This window comes from Arachis hypogaea, chromosome 11 (assembly GCF_003086295.3).
Source record: "Arachis hypogaea cultivar Tifrunner chromosome 11, arahy.Tifrunner.gnm2.J5K5, whole genome shotgun sequence".
Classification (NCBI taxonomy): domain Eukaryota; kingdom Viridiplantae; phylum Streptophyta; class Magnoliopsida; order Fabales; family Fabaceae; genus Arachis; species Arachis hypogaea.
Window position 1 is genome coordinate 137,841,432 of NC_092046.1, and position 15,641 is coordinate 137,857,072.

The 15,641-nt window shown below is 40.9% G+C and overlaps 3 protein-coding genes across 4 annotated transcripts; 1 reads left to right on the top strand and 2 right to left on the bottom strand.

Moving 5' to 3' along the window:
• Positions 1-1,045: 1,045 nt before the first annotated feature.
• LOC112722894 (lactoylglutathione lyase GLX1) lies at positions 1,046-3,024 on the top strand. The gene is made up of 7 exons (XM_025774082.2): positions 1,046-1,303; positions 1,385-1,509; positions 1,589-1,653; positions 1,743-1,955; positions 2,043-2,090; positions 2,333-2,593; positions 2,751-3,024. Exons 1-7 carry the CDS (start codon positions 1,215-1,217, stop codon positions 2,790-2,792), a joined length of 843 nt encoding a protein of 280 aa, XP_025629867.1. The 5' UTR covers positions 1,046-1,214; the 3' UTR covers positions 2,793-3,024.
• A 297-nt stretch (positions 3,025-3,321) lies between these two features.
• On the bottom strand, positions 3,322-8,734 carry LOC112722892 (arogenate dehydratase/prephenate dehydratase 1, chloroplastic). 2 transcript variants are annotated; one of them, XM_025774081.3, is made up of 12 exons: positions 8,547-8,681; positions 7,967-8,470; positions 6,824-6,891; positions 6,650-6,742; positions 6,342-6,542; positions 6,111-6,191; positions 5,942-6,037; positions 5,321-5,398; positions 5,159-5,248; positions 5,013-5,080; positions 4,556-4,637; positions 3,322-3,782 (listed from the first exon to the last, which is right to left on the bottom strand). In XM_025774081.3, exons 2-12 carry the CDS (start codon positions 8,256-8,258, stop codon positions 3,726-3,728), a joined length of 1,206 nt encoding a protein of 401 aa, XP_025629866.1. In that variant the 5' UTR covers positions 8,259-8,470; positions 8,547-8,681; the 3' UTR covers positions 3,322-3,725. The 2 variants fall into 2 exon arrangements, with proteins under 2 accessions (XP_025629866.1, XP_025629865.1); XM_025774080.3 differs by having other exon boundaries at positions 7,967-8,734.
• Positions 8,735-13,964: 5,230 nt separating this feature from the next.
• On the bottom strand, positions 13,965-14,973 carry LOC112721957 (protein MAIN-LIKE 1-like). Its single transcript, XM_025772960.1, has 3 exons — positions 14,417-14,973; positions 14,212-14,299; positions 13,965-14,117 (listed from the first exon to the last, which is right to left on the bottom strand). Exons 1-3 carry the CDS (start codon positions 14,971-14,973, stop codon positions 13,965-13,967), a joined length of 798 nt encoding a protein of 265 aa, XP_025628745.1.
• Positions 14,974-15,641: the final 668 nt, after the last annotated feature.

Sequence of the window (15,641 nt, forward strand, 5' to 3'; positions counted from 1 at the left end):
CTCCGACATAGAAACATGACTTGCAGGTCCACATCACTACCAATCGTGAAGCAATCATACTTCACCGTATCCTGCAAGACAGTGATTGGAATGCGATAGAAAAACTTCTTCACTCGCTTCGCACCTTCCAGACCAAGTTTCATCAGCACAGATCTAACAAGATCATCATAGCTCGTCGTTGGTTTCACGACAATACAGAGAGGATCCTTATCTGTGAACTTCACACCGGAGCGAGTTTTCCTCTTAATGGATCCTCTATGGTGAACCAAAACCACAAAACTCTCCTCACTAGCCATATTACACCCTCTATGAGGGCAACTCACGTTTAGAACCATATATATACTGCACTGTCTACCACTAAATCGAACTGGACTGGTTCGAATTCAGTTTGTGTAATTCGAACCAGCCTGGTTCGAATTACTTGATGCAGCTTCTCCCCATATAATTCGAACCAGCTTGGTTCGAACTATGTGCTACGTTTTCCTCCCAAGTAATTCGAACCACCCTGGTTCGATTTACTTGAATGAATTTCTCTCTTAATAATTCGAACCACCCTGGTTCGAATTACTCATGAATAGAGTTCGAACCACACTGGTTCGAATTATATAAATATAGGGTTTGGCTCATTGCAGAAACGAATTTCACTTTGGCTCATTTAGGTAATTTGCAACTTCTCTTGGTTTATTCTAGTTTTTTGCCCTATATTTAACATTACTAAAAAATATTGTTCCTCTAATATTTTTTTAAATAAAGTATATTTTTTATTTTTAAAATTTGTCAAAAATTTTAAAATATTCTTAAATTTTATTTTATTTTAATTGTTTCATAAGTTTTTAATTTGCATCTAATGTATTCTTAGCAACTAACTTTTCAAAAAGTTTAAGTTCAATCTAGCAATATTAATTGTATAGAAAATATATATATATATATATATATAAGCATCATGTCATTCACGTGTACAAAAAAAATTGAATGCGATTGAAAAGGATGTGCAAGGCCAAGGGTGTCCATAACATTCAACGGATGAATTCTTGGCTAAAATTGTACGTACGAATTAGCAAATCATGGATTGCCAAGTGTCGTTGCATTAATTCAGTGAAATTATGAAGATAAAAATAACAACAGGGTCTTTCCATTGACCAGTATAGTATAGTTTCACTCTCACTCACTCTCACTGGTTAGCTTGTCCTGCACAGAAGCTGAATTGAATTGATATGGCTGATTTGTTGGAATGGCCGAAGCAAGATAAGCGCCGCTTACTTCATGTGGTTTACCGTGTTGGTGATCTTGATCGCACCATCAAGTAGGTTCTTTATTCTGATATGTAATGTAACTTGCTTAGTCACAGTGCAATGATGAATGAGATTTCTTCACCGTCTTTCAGGTTTTATACTGAATGCTTTGGAATGAAGCTTTTGAGGCAAAGGGATGTTCCAGAGGAGAAATACGCCAATGCTTTTCTCGGATTTGGCCCTGAAGAATCTCATTTTGTTGTGGAGTTAACATATAGTATGCTATTCTATCTTTTCCTTTTCTAGCTTGTGTTCTCTCATTCTATGTACCTTGTTTTAAAATCGTTTATTCTCAGATTATGGAGTGAGTTCATATGACATTGGAGATGGCTTTGGACATTTTGCTATTGCAACACAAGATGTAAGTTACCAGCCAAATCTTCAACTGATTTCTTCATTGTGATGTGAAGAGAATGAGTCACATTGCCACATTTGTGTTCAATTTTGTAGGTATACAAATTGGCTGAACACATCCGGTCCAAGGGTGGAAACATCACAAGGGAGCCTGGTCCGGTTCAGGGAGGAACCACGGTCATCGCCTTTGTTAAAGATCCTGACGGTTACACTTTTGGTCTCATCCAAAGACCTACCATCCATGACCCTTTTTGCCAAATAATGCTTCGTGTTGGTGACTTAGAGCGCTCAATTCAGTTTTATGAAAAGGTATTAGTCAAAATGCTGTATGTGATAATAATAATAATAATAACAATATGCATTCAGTATTAACCAAAATGCTTATTATTGGTGCAGGCTGTGGGTCTTAAGTTGTTGAGGAAGGTTGACAAGCCTGAGTACAAGGTGAGGGCGCTTCTTGTTCTTGGAATTGATATAGCAATGATGTGTGGAAACTGGAGATTCATATAGTTGTTTTTATGTGAAATTAATATTAAGATTCGTTACATGATTTGATATATTTGACTAAACTCTTATATAATAGTTGTCAACTATCAACTTCATACGAAGATAACATTCATCGTAGCTTCAAGTCTAAGCAACTTAAAGTCTCTAGTTGAGTGATGTATTGTGTAATGTCACTACAGTACACTGCAGCACTTCTTGGGTATGCAGAGGAGCACGAAACAACTGTGTTGGAGTTGACATACAACTATGGTGTCACTGAACACTCTAAGGGAAATGCTTATGCACAGATTGCTATTGGTACCGATGATGTATACAAGAGCGCGGAAGTTGTTAGCGCCATTGCACAAGAGCTTGGAGGCAAGATTACTCGGCCACCGGGTCCAATTCCCGGCATTAACACGAAAATTACTTCTTTCTTGGATCCTGATGGATGGAAAACTGTAAGTTCATGTTTTTTATTTGCCTTAGATTGAGTTCGGCTGTAATATGCTCTCTTCCTTAACATGTGATCAAAGAAGTGAGGTTCTTCTTTGCTGTCCACATTTTCTTGTTCTGTATTTGCTTCCATTATGATTCATTTTGAATGAAATTTTGTAGGTCTTGGTTGACAATGAAGATTTCCTGAAGGAACTGAACTGAAGATCGTGCTTTAGTCCAAATGAGAACTCCTTGTGCTTTTTGTATGAATAAGTTTTTAGTATTGATCAGTGAACATCGTGTGTATCAGTGTACTTGTCTTGTCTTCACTCTTTAGTATGCTTGCTATTTAGCTTGTTCTGTAATAATTGACCCAAAAAGAACATTGATATCAATATTTCCAAGCTATTTATGATTATAATCAAATGGTCCCAATCTGATATGAAAATCAAAATCCTTTGCTTCTGTTCAAGACTTGTAAAACATTGGTAATGAAAATTCCAAATAGCTCTCAATGGGATTCTCCATAGCATGATTTAGATCAACTCTCAATCAAGCTGGAAAGAGTTCCACTAACCTGATGCGTTTTTCTTTTTAAGTAAACTATTCAACTTTTGACACCAAGATGGTGTACGTTTAGTCAACGAGTATGGAATTTTAGGTTCAAATTTTATTGTCATCATATAAGCAATAAAATAAAATGTATATATAATTGCTGGTTCAAGGCTTAAATCTAACCAAAGAAGCAAAGGAAGAAGAAAATCTTGGGGGCGGCTTGGCCATTCATTTATTTGCCATCATGATGTTCGCTATTAATATCCTATAATATAAAATAATATAAAGGGATCCAAAAAAAAAAGTAAATGAAAAAGAGGGTTTGAGGAGTTAGGTGTTAAAGGTGACAAACTTTGATCTTTCAAGATGCCTTGTCCAATCTGCTCTTGAAAACTCGCTTTATGATACCCCAAAGCACCTCCTTGGGAGATGAAAAAAGAATTTTGCTAGTGGAAATGCTCTTAAATGATGGATACTTTCTCCCCATGTCTCTCTGATTCAAGATGAAACTAACTCTGCCAGTAGCCGCTTATGCCAAGATCAATGACACTCTGAAATGTACAGCATGCACAGTTGCTCCTATTTAAGCCACTTATGATTCTATAAAACTGTATCCATTGGATAACAACCAAGAACACGAAGAAATCTTGCAAATTCCTGGGGAAAAAAAAAGATGATGTTACTGACAACTTGAGTTTCCTTTTGAAAGTTATCTTTGAAGATAGATAAAGTCAACACAGAAAACATGTCAATATTCTACCTTTTGCCAAGGCATAGTGAGGACAGGTGGAAATACAAGTTTTGTAATCAAGCATGGATGCAGTGTAGCAGTAGGAATTTTAACAATGTATCATTCATGCAATTTGATGTGGAAAGAGAGTCGAAGTTAGCAGTGTAAATTTGTCAAACTGATATGCTACCTAACCAAAATGAAGGGCCAATAGATGGAGCTTTCCTAGCAACTAGCAAGTAGCAGCGTTGTAGTATTTGCTGTTGGATCGGGCAAGTCAAGAAATTAATAAACTATGACCAATTGCGGATGTGTGATAGTGATTCTTTGGTGGAAGGATATATATGATGGTGATTTTTCTACTACACATTGCTCCCTAAGGAAATATATACATCACTCTTTTTGGGAATTTGCAATTAAAAATGACAAAGATGTCTATTCATATATCTAAGAGTAATAGATAGTGATAATTTGTTAGCAAAAATAATTATCATAGGTATTTTACTTAACTACTGAAGTGTGACATTCATTTATTTATTATTTCTTTTCTTTCACTTGACATCTAATCAATATACTGTTTGAAAAATTTGCATTTCTTGTTAACTTATTCATTATCAATAATTGAATATATATATACCCCTATTGAGAATTGGAGAGAAAATTAATTTGGCAAGGAACACAACTTGAGTTGTTAAGATACCTGCAAATGTCCTAAGGCATATTGTGATCGAGGGTCTGCCATCGAAGCTTCAAAATCAATGTAGAAGAGGTAGTCAAAGTACCTGGGGTAAAAAAAGTAAAAATAAAAAAACTGTTATGCCTAGTTTTACAAGATATTTGTATTACCAGAATCATAATATTGTAACCACAAAATAAAACTAAATAACTAAACATCAATCTCTAAACATCTTCTTTTCAATTTTTTTAATCAATGACTAGGGAAATAGGCATTTCAGAATAAAGCTATACCATATTTGATAATTTAGTGATTTGGACTGACAAAGAGGTTTTTGCATATCATTCACATACTCCCACTATCTTCATAATGTTGGCAAGATATGTATGCACTACTGGTCAATTTGCATCTAAACTTAAAAGTTTACATACTGAATTATACTACATCAAACATCAGTTAGGAAACAAAATCCACTACTCACTTAGCACTCCCTTCATTTGAATCATCAACAACCCGAAGTGGACGCTGCTTTAGTGGGCGACTCTCTATCTGAATTTGGAACAGAGAAATAAGATCAATGGCTGTGTCTTAATTTCAGATTTTCAAAAATCAGTTAATATAGTTCACCTTTGACAAATTAATATTCCTCATAGAAAAAACTGCCAAGGCTTTGAAAAGTACACCAGGGCCTTCTTCGAGACTGAACACAATGCTAGTCTGAGACAAAACTCACGAATATATCAGCAAAATTTATAACTAAATAACTATAAAAAGATAAACTATTTTTACCTTGTAGGGCCTGTCAGTTCCTGGGATTATAGGATCCCTTGCAAGGATCAAGAAACGAGTAATATTTACATCATCATCCTATCAAGATGGCAAATGAATCAGCTCAACCTAAAACTCTTCATTTGATAGTAACAACAGACATTTTTTTTTCTCCTTTCTTGTGGTTACAACAAAATATGCTTTGCAATAAGAGATAAAAAGTAAGGAGTGACCATAAGAAATCATTTTAAAGTATCCCTTAATGAACACTGTAATAATTAAGCAATTTTGTGACCGAGTTATAGTTCCTTTTGTCAACACTTTAACTGCTATCACGAAGCAAACTGCTGCCTTATTAATTTTATTCTTGGAACACTATCAATTATCAGAAAAAATGGTTCAAGTCCTATACATCAATCAAAGGGAAATGATTATCTGTCATTTTTAAATATTAGTACAAAGTAATACTGATAAAACAGTAAATAAACATTGTCCAATCTCAGCTCAGATAGGAAAAGCTACTCCTAACCATAGTGAAAATAACCTTTGAATCAAATTCCATGCAATAAGAACCATGTGATTTAAGAAAGCAAAAAGCTGAGGCCTCATGTTTTCTGTGCTAAATATTTCACGAAGTCCTACCTGAATTCCTTCTGCAAGCACATCAAGGCCATATATCTTTGCAGCTCGGCAACTTGCAATAGCTCCAGTATCTCTTACACAATCCAAGGCCACTGTCTGTCCACAAGATCCTACTTGTTAGGACATGGTACTATAAATGATCATTGACCAAGGAAATTTTACAATATACCTTGGCTGCAGCTGCAGTATCAGGCGAACCAATTTTAACGACACCTAAATCATTAAGCATATTCTCACATTGTGCTAGAGCCTGCACATAAAATTATTTCTCTAAGATAAACTGTCTGGCTGCTTAAAGCATGACCATGCGTACTCCATTCTGTTCTCGGAATAGGTGACCTAGTGCATAAACTCCATTTGATCTTAAAGATAAAAAAGAACCTTATGTAATATAGCCAACCTGAGGATGACTCACAACAGCTTTGAGCTCCTCCTTTCTTACACCAGGCAATCCTAAGAGGCAGTGGCTAACTTGCAACTGCACCTCCCCAACAATATGCAGCCTATGACGAAGAAGTAGGTCATAATTACGGTGGATGCTTCCACCAACAGAATTTTCGATGGGTAGAACAGCTTTATCCACCAGCCACAATTCAACTGCCTACAGAGAAGAACACAAATATATCAATGCAGCTTTGCAGCGGTTAAAAGTTAATACATCAAATGTGGGGCTAGAGAGAGAAGACATAATAAAACAAGAAATAGAACCTTGAATGCAGCTTCAAATTCGTCACATGGCACAGTCTCACATTTTGGATATGCTTTCAATGCTGCGTCCTCACTATATGCTCCTGGAAGACCCTGTATCAAGCAATTAACAGGTTAACAAATTTAATGTTGACATGAACATTTTACTTGAAAATAAGCTATACAGAATTATACCTGATAAGCCACTCGCACCTTTGATCCATCTCTTGGAGAAGAAGAAACATCAATTGCTGTCAATGGCCCTGCAATAAAGAAAGTGATATAACTATGCTGAAAGTAAGAGTAAGACAGGAAAGAAGATTTTACTGATAGGATAAAAACAATAGTTGCATCCATTATACTATGAAGTTGTGTTTACCTGTACATGCATATGCATATAACGATGAGTGCATGGTTTAAAGTGTTTTTTAACAGATAGGATACAATGTTATAATTAAAAGCATCAAATTTATGCTTAATTACTCTACTGTAGAAAGCAAGATCAAAGTTATACTTAACTATTTATTATATATCATATTAAAAATATTTATTCTTCGTACCATTATGCTGAGTCAATATGTTAGATTGTCAGCATAAGTCCTCTATTACTCACCAAAATGACACTAGATGAAATGATCATGGTTAACCACCAAGAAACTTTGGAATTCTATGACACACTTAATTTATCCCTTTTGTACATAATGTTCAATCACAAATGTCAGACTTGCACCAAAACACCATGTGTTTGAAGGGAAGAGAGCATCAAAAACAGAAATGCAGCTGAGAGAGATGCCTTGGGGGGGATAAAGTAAACTGAAAAGTTCATAATATGGCATGTCATCTCTTGTCCAATTACCTCTCTACCTACCATACCTCTTAAGCTCTCTACAAATTTTAACAAAGAATAATTCAATAGCATATGAATATCATTCAACTGCGAGTAGCATAGTAGGAAATTACAATAAGCTCTTCAAGAAACACCAAATCCATTAACAGAAACAAGAGACATTACAACAATCATGTGCAACTGTGCATCCAACATAAATTGGGGGTCTCAAGTATATTGAAATAAAATATTGGAGCCTAATTTGTGATCATAATAAACATAAAATAGAAAACTTTGCTCAATGCTGGTATCATATGGTTAACAAGCAAGACAATTCTATGAGAAACAAAGTAATCTTTCAAGCCATTACCCCAAATTAAGACATAGCAGCCAATAATCACAATTTGATTACAGTTACAACTCAATGGTGGCAGAACAAAAGAATTATATTAAAAGACAAAAAGACAAACTTGATAAAGAGGGAGACAAAAAGTTAAAAACTTGAAACTCACTAGGAAGGAGGTTTACATCCTTGTGAAAGGCCTTAGAGTCATTGTAGTGAGAAGCATCAGCAGCAAGAGATGAGTCAACCAAGGGCACAGTTGGCTTTTCATCTTCAACAGGAGTTAGAGCTCTCTGAGCCACAAGACCCAAACTAGTACAACAACATTTCCAATTGCAGCACTTGTCAAGGTCATACCTTAAATTCAGGCCCCCAGTAAGGCCACAATTGGAATCATGAGAACCCAATTGAGGATAAGAAGAAGAAGAAGGACAGATGGAAGCAGAGGCCTTAAGAGCCATCAAAATGAAAGAAGAAAGCTTGGAGGGTCAGGAGACAGAGATAGAGAGAGGAAGAGGACCCATCAGAATCAGAATGGTGTGTTGAGGGGGTTGGTGAGTTTTGGTGATTCACAGCATCAAATACATTGTTGATGATGGTTGGCGCCTCTGGACCCCACACAAAACTATGACCTCAACCCGGCAATGTATGAAGAGATATCACAAGTTCTGTTCTGTGGATTGAAGAATGTGAATGTTAGTTAATTCAACAATGAAGAATGGTAGAGTCTGAGAAACACAGGAATTTACCAAGAGAAAGAAATTGAAACAGGTAGGTGAGCTAAACGGTGACCACCTACACACACATTTTCTAGTCAAGTCTTACGATTGTATTAACAGGAACGCATGTCTGCCATTTTTTTTTTACTAAAGATAAGAAGATTCGAACGCACAATTGAAAAACTATGTCATTTGAACTATAACTCATTAACACCTATGTCTGCCATTTATTGAGTCTTTGTGTTAACAAAAAATAAAGAATACTTAACTAGATTTTGCTACAATGTGTTTTAACTTTTAAGAATACTTTTTAATTAGACAATAATAAAATTTTTTTGACTTTTTTAATGTATTAAAAAAGTTAAACAAAAATTCTTAGAATAATATTTTTTTTTTATTTTAATTTTTTACGATATATTTTATCCTACCAAATAAAGATTAATATATCGTAGATTAAAATTTTATTTAAGTTTTTCTTCTTTTCATTATAATAATAATAACTGTCTTTAAATTTTCAATTCAATAATAATTGTATATAAGGTAGTATTTGGATCCAAGAGGGGAGTCAAATTACTGAAATTAGGTAGAGGCAAAATAACATGTTGCTTTAACTTAATTTTCTTCTTAGATACTATATATTATTTTAACTGTAACTATAGTATGCATAAATTAAGAAGAAAACAGAATAATGAATATATAACTGAAAAACTTAAAAATGTATATAAGATTAGACTGCCATCTAACAATAATAATATTTACTACATATAGTAGAGATTAAAAAAAGAGTTTGACATACAGATTTTATTCCTAGAATGCTCACATAATTCATAAAAAATATATTTTACTATTTGTAAAACTTGAACTTAATAATTTTCTTTTAGAATGTAGGAAATTTCTCATCATGACTAAATTCAAATTTATTTTTGGGCAAAAAATCATATTAAGCCACATGCAGAAAAGTTTAACTAAAATACGCCAAACAGAAATTTGTTTCAGCAATAAGTCAAGAGGCATTTTTATATAAATCGAACCACCAAGGTTCGAACTCTATTAGCAAGTAATTCGAACCATCTTGGTTCGAACTACTACTGAAAAAATGTGAATAATTCGAACCGGTTAGGTTCGAACCAGGAGACCATGTAATTCGAACCGGTTGAGTTCGAATTATGTGGAGATTTGGGTATTGTAATAAATCGAACCAGGTTGGTTCGAATTATGGGGAGACTGGTCGATTGTAGTAATTCGAACCAGCCTGGTTCGAATTACATGTATCATGGTTCGAACCAGGTTTGTTCGAACCAAAGAGAGGTTGATTGTAGTAATTCGAACCAGCCTGGTTCGAATTACATGTATCATGGTTCGAACCAAGTTAGTTCGAATTAGTAGGAGTCAGAGCTCTATATAAACGCTGTAAACGTGATTTGCTCTCATTAGAGGACGTAAGATGGCTAGTGAAGAGGAGAGTTTTGCTGTTTTAGTACACCACAGAGGATCCATCAAGAGGAAAACTCGGTCCGGAGTGAAGTTCACAGATAAGAATCCTCTCTATATTGTGGTGAATCGAACGACAAGCTATGATGACCTGGTTAGAGCTGTGCTGATGAAACTTGGCCTGGAAGGTGCGAAGCGGATTAAGAAGTTTTTCTATCGCATTCCAGTCACAATCCTGCACGATACGGTGAAGTATGATTGTCTCACGATTGGTAGTGATGAGGACCTCCAAGTCATGTTTCTTTGTCGGAGGCAGTTTCCGGAGGTCCGCACACCAGAGTTGCTGGCAAAGCTGGTTGATGTGGTATCCAGCTCAGGGGGTTCGAACCGGAATACCGCCAATGTAGCCACGGCAGCTGGCTCCAGTTCGATGGCTGCTGTGGCTTCTTCCTCCGTCCCAGTTTACGAGCCAGCGGCCCAACTTGTCGCCTCTCCGTCATTTGCTGTTGATTTGAATGACGGCGTCCGCGACGAGGTATGATCCTTTGATGTTCTGCCAAACGCTTTACACGGCGTTCCACCGGTTGGCGTCGGAGACGGAGAATTGGGTGATCCTGATGAGGACGACGTTGAGCCCGAAACGATTGAGGATGATAGCGGGGACGAGGTTGTAGCAGCTGGGCCTGCATTGGCTGGCGGTGGTTCTAGCTCTGGCACACAGCAGTATCCACCATATTTTTCTTCGCTGGACCTGGACGCCATGACGCATGAGGGTGCGCTAGGGCACCCTGTTGGATTCGGAGCTAGAGATGGGGAAGGGACTGCTGGTCTCACAGAGTTCCAGGTTGGTCAGCAATTCCAGGATAAAGATGAGGCCCTGTTAAGTGTGAAGACTTACAGCATCCGGCGAGGGGTACAGTACAAGGTGGTGGAGTCCGATCACCGCCGGTATGTGGGCAAGTGTTCCGAGTTCAGGAATGGGTGCACATGGTTGATTCGGCTCAGTCTCCGGAAGCGCAAGGGCATTTGGGAGGTCAAACGGTACAATGGCCCTCACACTTGCCTGGCCACATCCATATCAAGTGATCACAGAAGTTTGGATCATTCTGTGATTTCGGCGTTCATTATGCCAATGGTTAGGGCTGACGCATCGGTTAGCATCAAGGTGCTCCTGAACGCCACGGCAGCGCATTTTGGTTTTAGGCCGACTTACAGGAGGGTTTGGATGGCGAAGCAGAAGGCCGTCGGCCTCATCTACGGTGACTGGGATGAGTCATACAGCGAGATACCTAGGTGGGTATTGGGTGTCCAGCTGACGATGCCTGGTACTGTTGCGGTCCTCAGGACGAGCCCGGTTATAGTTGGAGGACAGGTGGACGAGTCTCAAGCTTATTTCCACAGACTTTTCTGGACTTTCCCTCCGTGCATCGAGGCATTCCGGCATTGCAAGCCGCTAGTCAGCATTGACGGCACACATCTATATGGTAAGTATGGGGGAACGTTGCTCATTGCGATTGCACAGGACGGGAACTCCAACATTCTACCTGTCGCATTCGCACTAGTAGAGGGTGAGAATGCGGAGTCGTGGACATTCTTTCTCTCTCACCTTCGGCAGCACGTGACCCCACAGCCCGGTCTGCTGGTTATATCGGATAGGCACAACGGCATCAAGTCTGCGCTTGAGGCCCCGGACGGAGGTTGGTTACCACCATCTGCATACCGTGCATTCTGCATACGACACGTAGCGGCTAATTTCGCCCTTACCTTCAAGGGCAAAGACGCTAGGAGGCTTCTCGTGAATGCAGCGTACGCGAAGACTGAGGTTGAGTTTGATTACTGGTTTGACATACTGCGGTCTGAAGACCCGGCGATGTGTGAGTGGGCGAACCGTATTGATTACTCCTTGTGGACGCAGCATCGCGATGAGGGGAGGAGATTCGGTCACATGACGACGAATATCTCCGAGTGTGTGAACTCAATCCTCAAGGGTGTACGAAATCTTCCTGTAGCATCCCTGGTGAAGGCAACATATGGTAGGCTGGCCGAACTCTTTGTTCGCAAGGGGCGAGAGGCTGAGGCCCAGATGGGCACCGGACAGCAGTTCAGTCAGCATTTGGTGAAGTGTATTGAGGCCAACTTGAAGACGGCCAGGTGCTTTACTGTGACGTTGTATGACCGTGATAACTCCGAGTTCACCGTAGCGGAGACCACTCCGACTGGTACTTTCTCATTGGGTACTTACCGAGTTTCGCTTGCCTCCCGGACATGTGACTGTGGGTACTTTCAGGCGCTTCATTTCCCGTGTCAGCACGCACTTGCATGCTGTGCCTACGCACGTGTGAGCTGGAGCTCCTATGTTCATAGCGTCTATCAGATTAGGTCGGTGTTCAATGTCTATCGGATGGGATTCACACCTCCAATCCCGGAGGGCTACTGGCCACCCTACGATGGGCCCACGGTGATTCCGGACCCAAACAGAAGGCGTGCGAGAGAGGGGAGGCCTAGATCCACAAGGATACGGACGAATATGGATGAGGCAGATCCAAACAGGCCAAAACGGTGTGGCCTTTGTCGCCAACCCGGACACACTAGACGTAGATGCCCACAGGTAGTAGGATCGTCTCAGACAGGGCGAAATTAGTTTCCATGATGTTATTGTTAGTGTTATTTACATTTAAGTTGTCTTGTTAGATGCATTGCTTGACCACATATCTAACTTGTTGAGATTAATGCATTGAACTTTGGTATTTGTGAGTAGTAATGAATATGTTGTCTTCCATTACAAGTTATGCTACAGGACTCGTTGATGCTCATTTTAATAACTAAACGAAATCATTATACCTTATCATGTTTCATTTAATACATAAACAGACATAAACAGAGCACTACATAACAAGAAAACTACACCTAACTATCATACATGACTGAAATAGAGGAAACCAAATACATGAAATGTGACTCATCTAAACAGATGCGAACCAGTACCACAGCGACGTGCTACCCGTGCCCTCTGACCTCGACGGACATGCGGCTCCTCATCCTCTATCTCATCCTCCTCCTCCTACGGAGCAGGCTGTACTGGTGGCGCAACACGCAACGGTGCTGCAGACGATCCTGCGATAGACTCTGATGCAGCGGTGAAGGCGGATGTAGGGGTACCTCCAAGACGAAACTGCTGACCAGCGGATGAGGATGGAGGCTCGTTCAGATCAACATCTAAGGGGGTCTGGATCCCTGAGGTCTGGCCAGCTCTGCGGGGGGTCACGTACCCTGCATGATGGCGGTGATCTCATCTAGGAAGCGTGGACTCCCGAAGTCCCCAACAAACGAGTCTGACCCAACAAAGTCTGCCCACTGTGATCCTGATATGCGCCAAGGTGTACCACCCTGCTCAGCCTGATCATCCGCTGGCACACCAACGAAGTAATCTCCAAGCGGGCCCGATCCAGGTCCAACGTCACCAGTGTCAGCCCCGTCACCGAGCCCTGTGCCATACCACTCACCTCCATGACCGCCATCGTGTGTACTAGTACCTCCATCGTGTGTGCCTCCTCCAACGTGGCCAGGCTGGTCGTCATCGTCGTCCCCATGGTCAGCACCACTCCTCGCCGTATGATCCGGCCACCTCCACTGACGCTGGCTCCTCCGTGTCCCTACACCCATCCTCCTCTCAACCCTGCGCCTGTCAGGCACGTCATCCGGAGGATCCATGTCAGGCACACGCCCCGGACCCCACTGTGAGGCCTCAACTGGTATAGGAACTGATCTCGGATCCCCCAGCTGAGTGTCCGGGGCCAAGAACCTCTTCCCATGCTGACTCCACCACTGAAGGAACTGATGAGACGGTCCAGGGTCGGCAACAACGTCGAACCTCAATACACTGTCCTGACGAGCGTCCCAGTATGCATGCCACTTCGGCATGGAAGAGGGAAACCATCGATCGCCGCCTCTCCCGTCCTTGGACATCAGAAAGTCGATGTTCAAGGCGGGACGCGGAGGGGCCTGTACCCCTCCAAACTAAGGAAGAACACGATCTATCTGATGCCACTCTATGACAGCAAAGTAGATCAGCGCAGTCACAGAGCGCCACACCGCCATGTGCCGAGGCTCCAAAACCTCCGGGTGCAACACCTGAAGTACGTCGGGGCTACTGTACGGCATCCATATAAACTGCAGAACAAACCCACCCTTATCAGGGCAACTGTACGACCCAAGTGTAAAATATTTAACTAAAAGAGCATCAGTTATTAATTAGCATACTAACCTCCCTGGACTGTAACCGGTCTATCCTAAGCCTCCACACCCGCACTCTCGGACCCTTCTCGCTACCGGAAGGGTTGTAACCTGCCCATCTGCACCATACACATGAGTTACATATACTAATATATGTCTTTACATTATGCAATAGAGTATTAACATACACGCAATTCTGTAAGTCATATTGAAAAAGAATAGGCCCAGTATAGTACCTCAACGCCAACGGCCAGCTGAACGTCTCATATCCTGTAGGCCTAAACTGAGGAAACCGCCAAAAGATCCAAGACTGCAATAGCTGGAGCGGGCCCGCTAACTTCACAACATGTCTGTTTGCCACTCTGCACATGCACCGGTACAACCAGGCCAGTGCTGCCGAACCCCAGCTGTACGTACCCAGCTCCTCCAGCCTCGCTACATATGGAAGCCATCTAATGTGAATCCGGTTGCCAGACTTGTCCGCAAACAGCTGCGTGCCCAGCAACATCATGATGTACGCACGGACATATCGGCGAACAGTGTCATCATTTGCATCCTCAGGGCACTCACCAAAGGTCTCCTGAAACCAGCTGCAGTTCACTGCGTACTTCTGAACCTGACTGGGAGGAGGTATAACTCCTAGCAACTCCTGGAACCAGACCCAGGGTGGACGGCCGCCATCGATGTATATATGGAACTCTGACAGGCACCCGCTCACGTAACGGCCATCGACTGGCAAACCCAGCTGGTATGCCACGTCCTGGAGTGTGATCGTGCACTCTCCGAATGGCATATGAAATGTGTGCGTCTCGGGACGCCATCTCTCCACGAATGCACTGACGAGCGCCTCGTCTAGCCGGAACCACCGGTCGTTCAGCCTTGCAAGATGGTATAGCCCTGCCATCTGCAAGTATGGAACGTATCTGTCATCAAGACGCATGCCCTGCTGCCGCCTCATGCTCCTAATGCATCGCTCGGGCTGCGCATGAAAAGAACCGCATACTGAGATATATAACTACACAGGTTTTACAGTAAACCGGTTCACATAAACCGGTTTACAGTAAACCGGTTTACATTAACCATTTTGCTAAATTAAACAGCATAACATTACATGAAAGATAACTAACTGGAAAACAAACCCTAAACCACACAACTAAACCGCTAGCATATACCACAATTAACGAGAGCCATTAACAAGAAACAAATTCAATAAACCGGCTTACTTAAACCACCTAGCATTAAACAACTACCCTAAACCACATAAAAAAACCGCTTGCAAAAACCGCTAACAAAAACCGCTAACACAAAACAACCAACATAAACCACTACCAAAAACCACTGACTTAAACCACTAACAAAAATCACTACCCTAAACCACCACCCTAAACCACTAACATAAACCACTAACTTATACCGCTAGCTTAAACCACTATCATAAACCACCTACATAATCCCCTCACC

Coding starts and splice junctions, on each gene's coding strand:
- LOC112722894 (XM_025774082.2), top strand. CDS start 1,215: ATGGCTGATTTGTTGGAATGGCCGAAGCAAGATAAGCGCCGCTTACTT. Junction 2,091..2,332: donor TTGACAAGCCTGAGTACAAG/GTGAGGGCGCTT, acceptor ATGTCACTACAG/TACACTGCAGCACTTCTTGG. Junction 2,594..2,750: donor ATCCTGATGGATGGAAAACT/GTAAGTTCATGT, acceptor GAAATTTTGTAG/GTCTTGGTTGACAATGAAGA.
- LOC112722892 (XM_025774080.3), bottom strand. CDS start 8,258: ATGGCTCTTAAGGCCTCTGCTTCCATCTGTCCTTCTTCTTCTTCTTAT. Junction 6,892..7,966: donor GGATGTAAACCTCCTTCCTA/GTGAGTTTCAAG, acceptor TCTTTATTGCAG/GGCCATTGACAGCAATTGAT. Junction 5,249..5,320: donor GAACTGACAGGCCCTACAAG/GTAAAAATAGTT, acceptor GTTTTGTCTCAG/ACTAGCATTGTGTTCAGTCT.
- LOC112721957 (XM_025772960.1), bottom strand. CDS start 14,973: ATGCCATTCGGAGAGTGCACGATCACACTCCAGGACGTGGCATACCAG. Junction 14,300..14,416: donor AGCTGGCCGTTGGCGTTGAG/GTACTATACTGG, acceptor TGTATGGTGCAG/ATGGGCAGGTTACAACCCTT. Junction 14,118..14,211: donor ACCGGTTACAGTCCAGGGAG/GTTAGTATGCTA, acceptor TTTGTTCTGCAG/TTTATATGGATGCCGTACAG.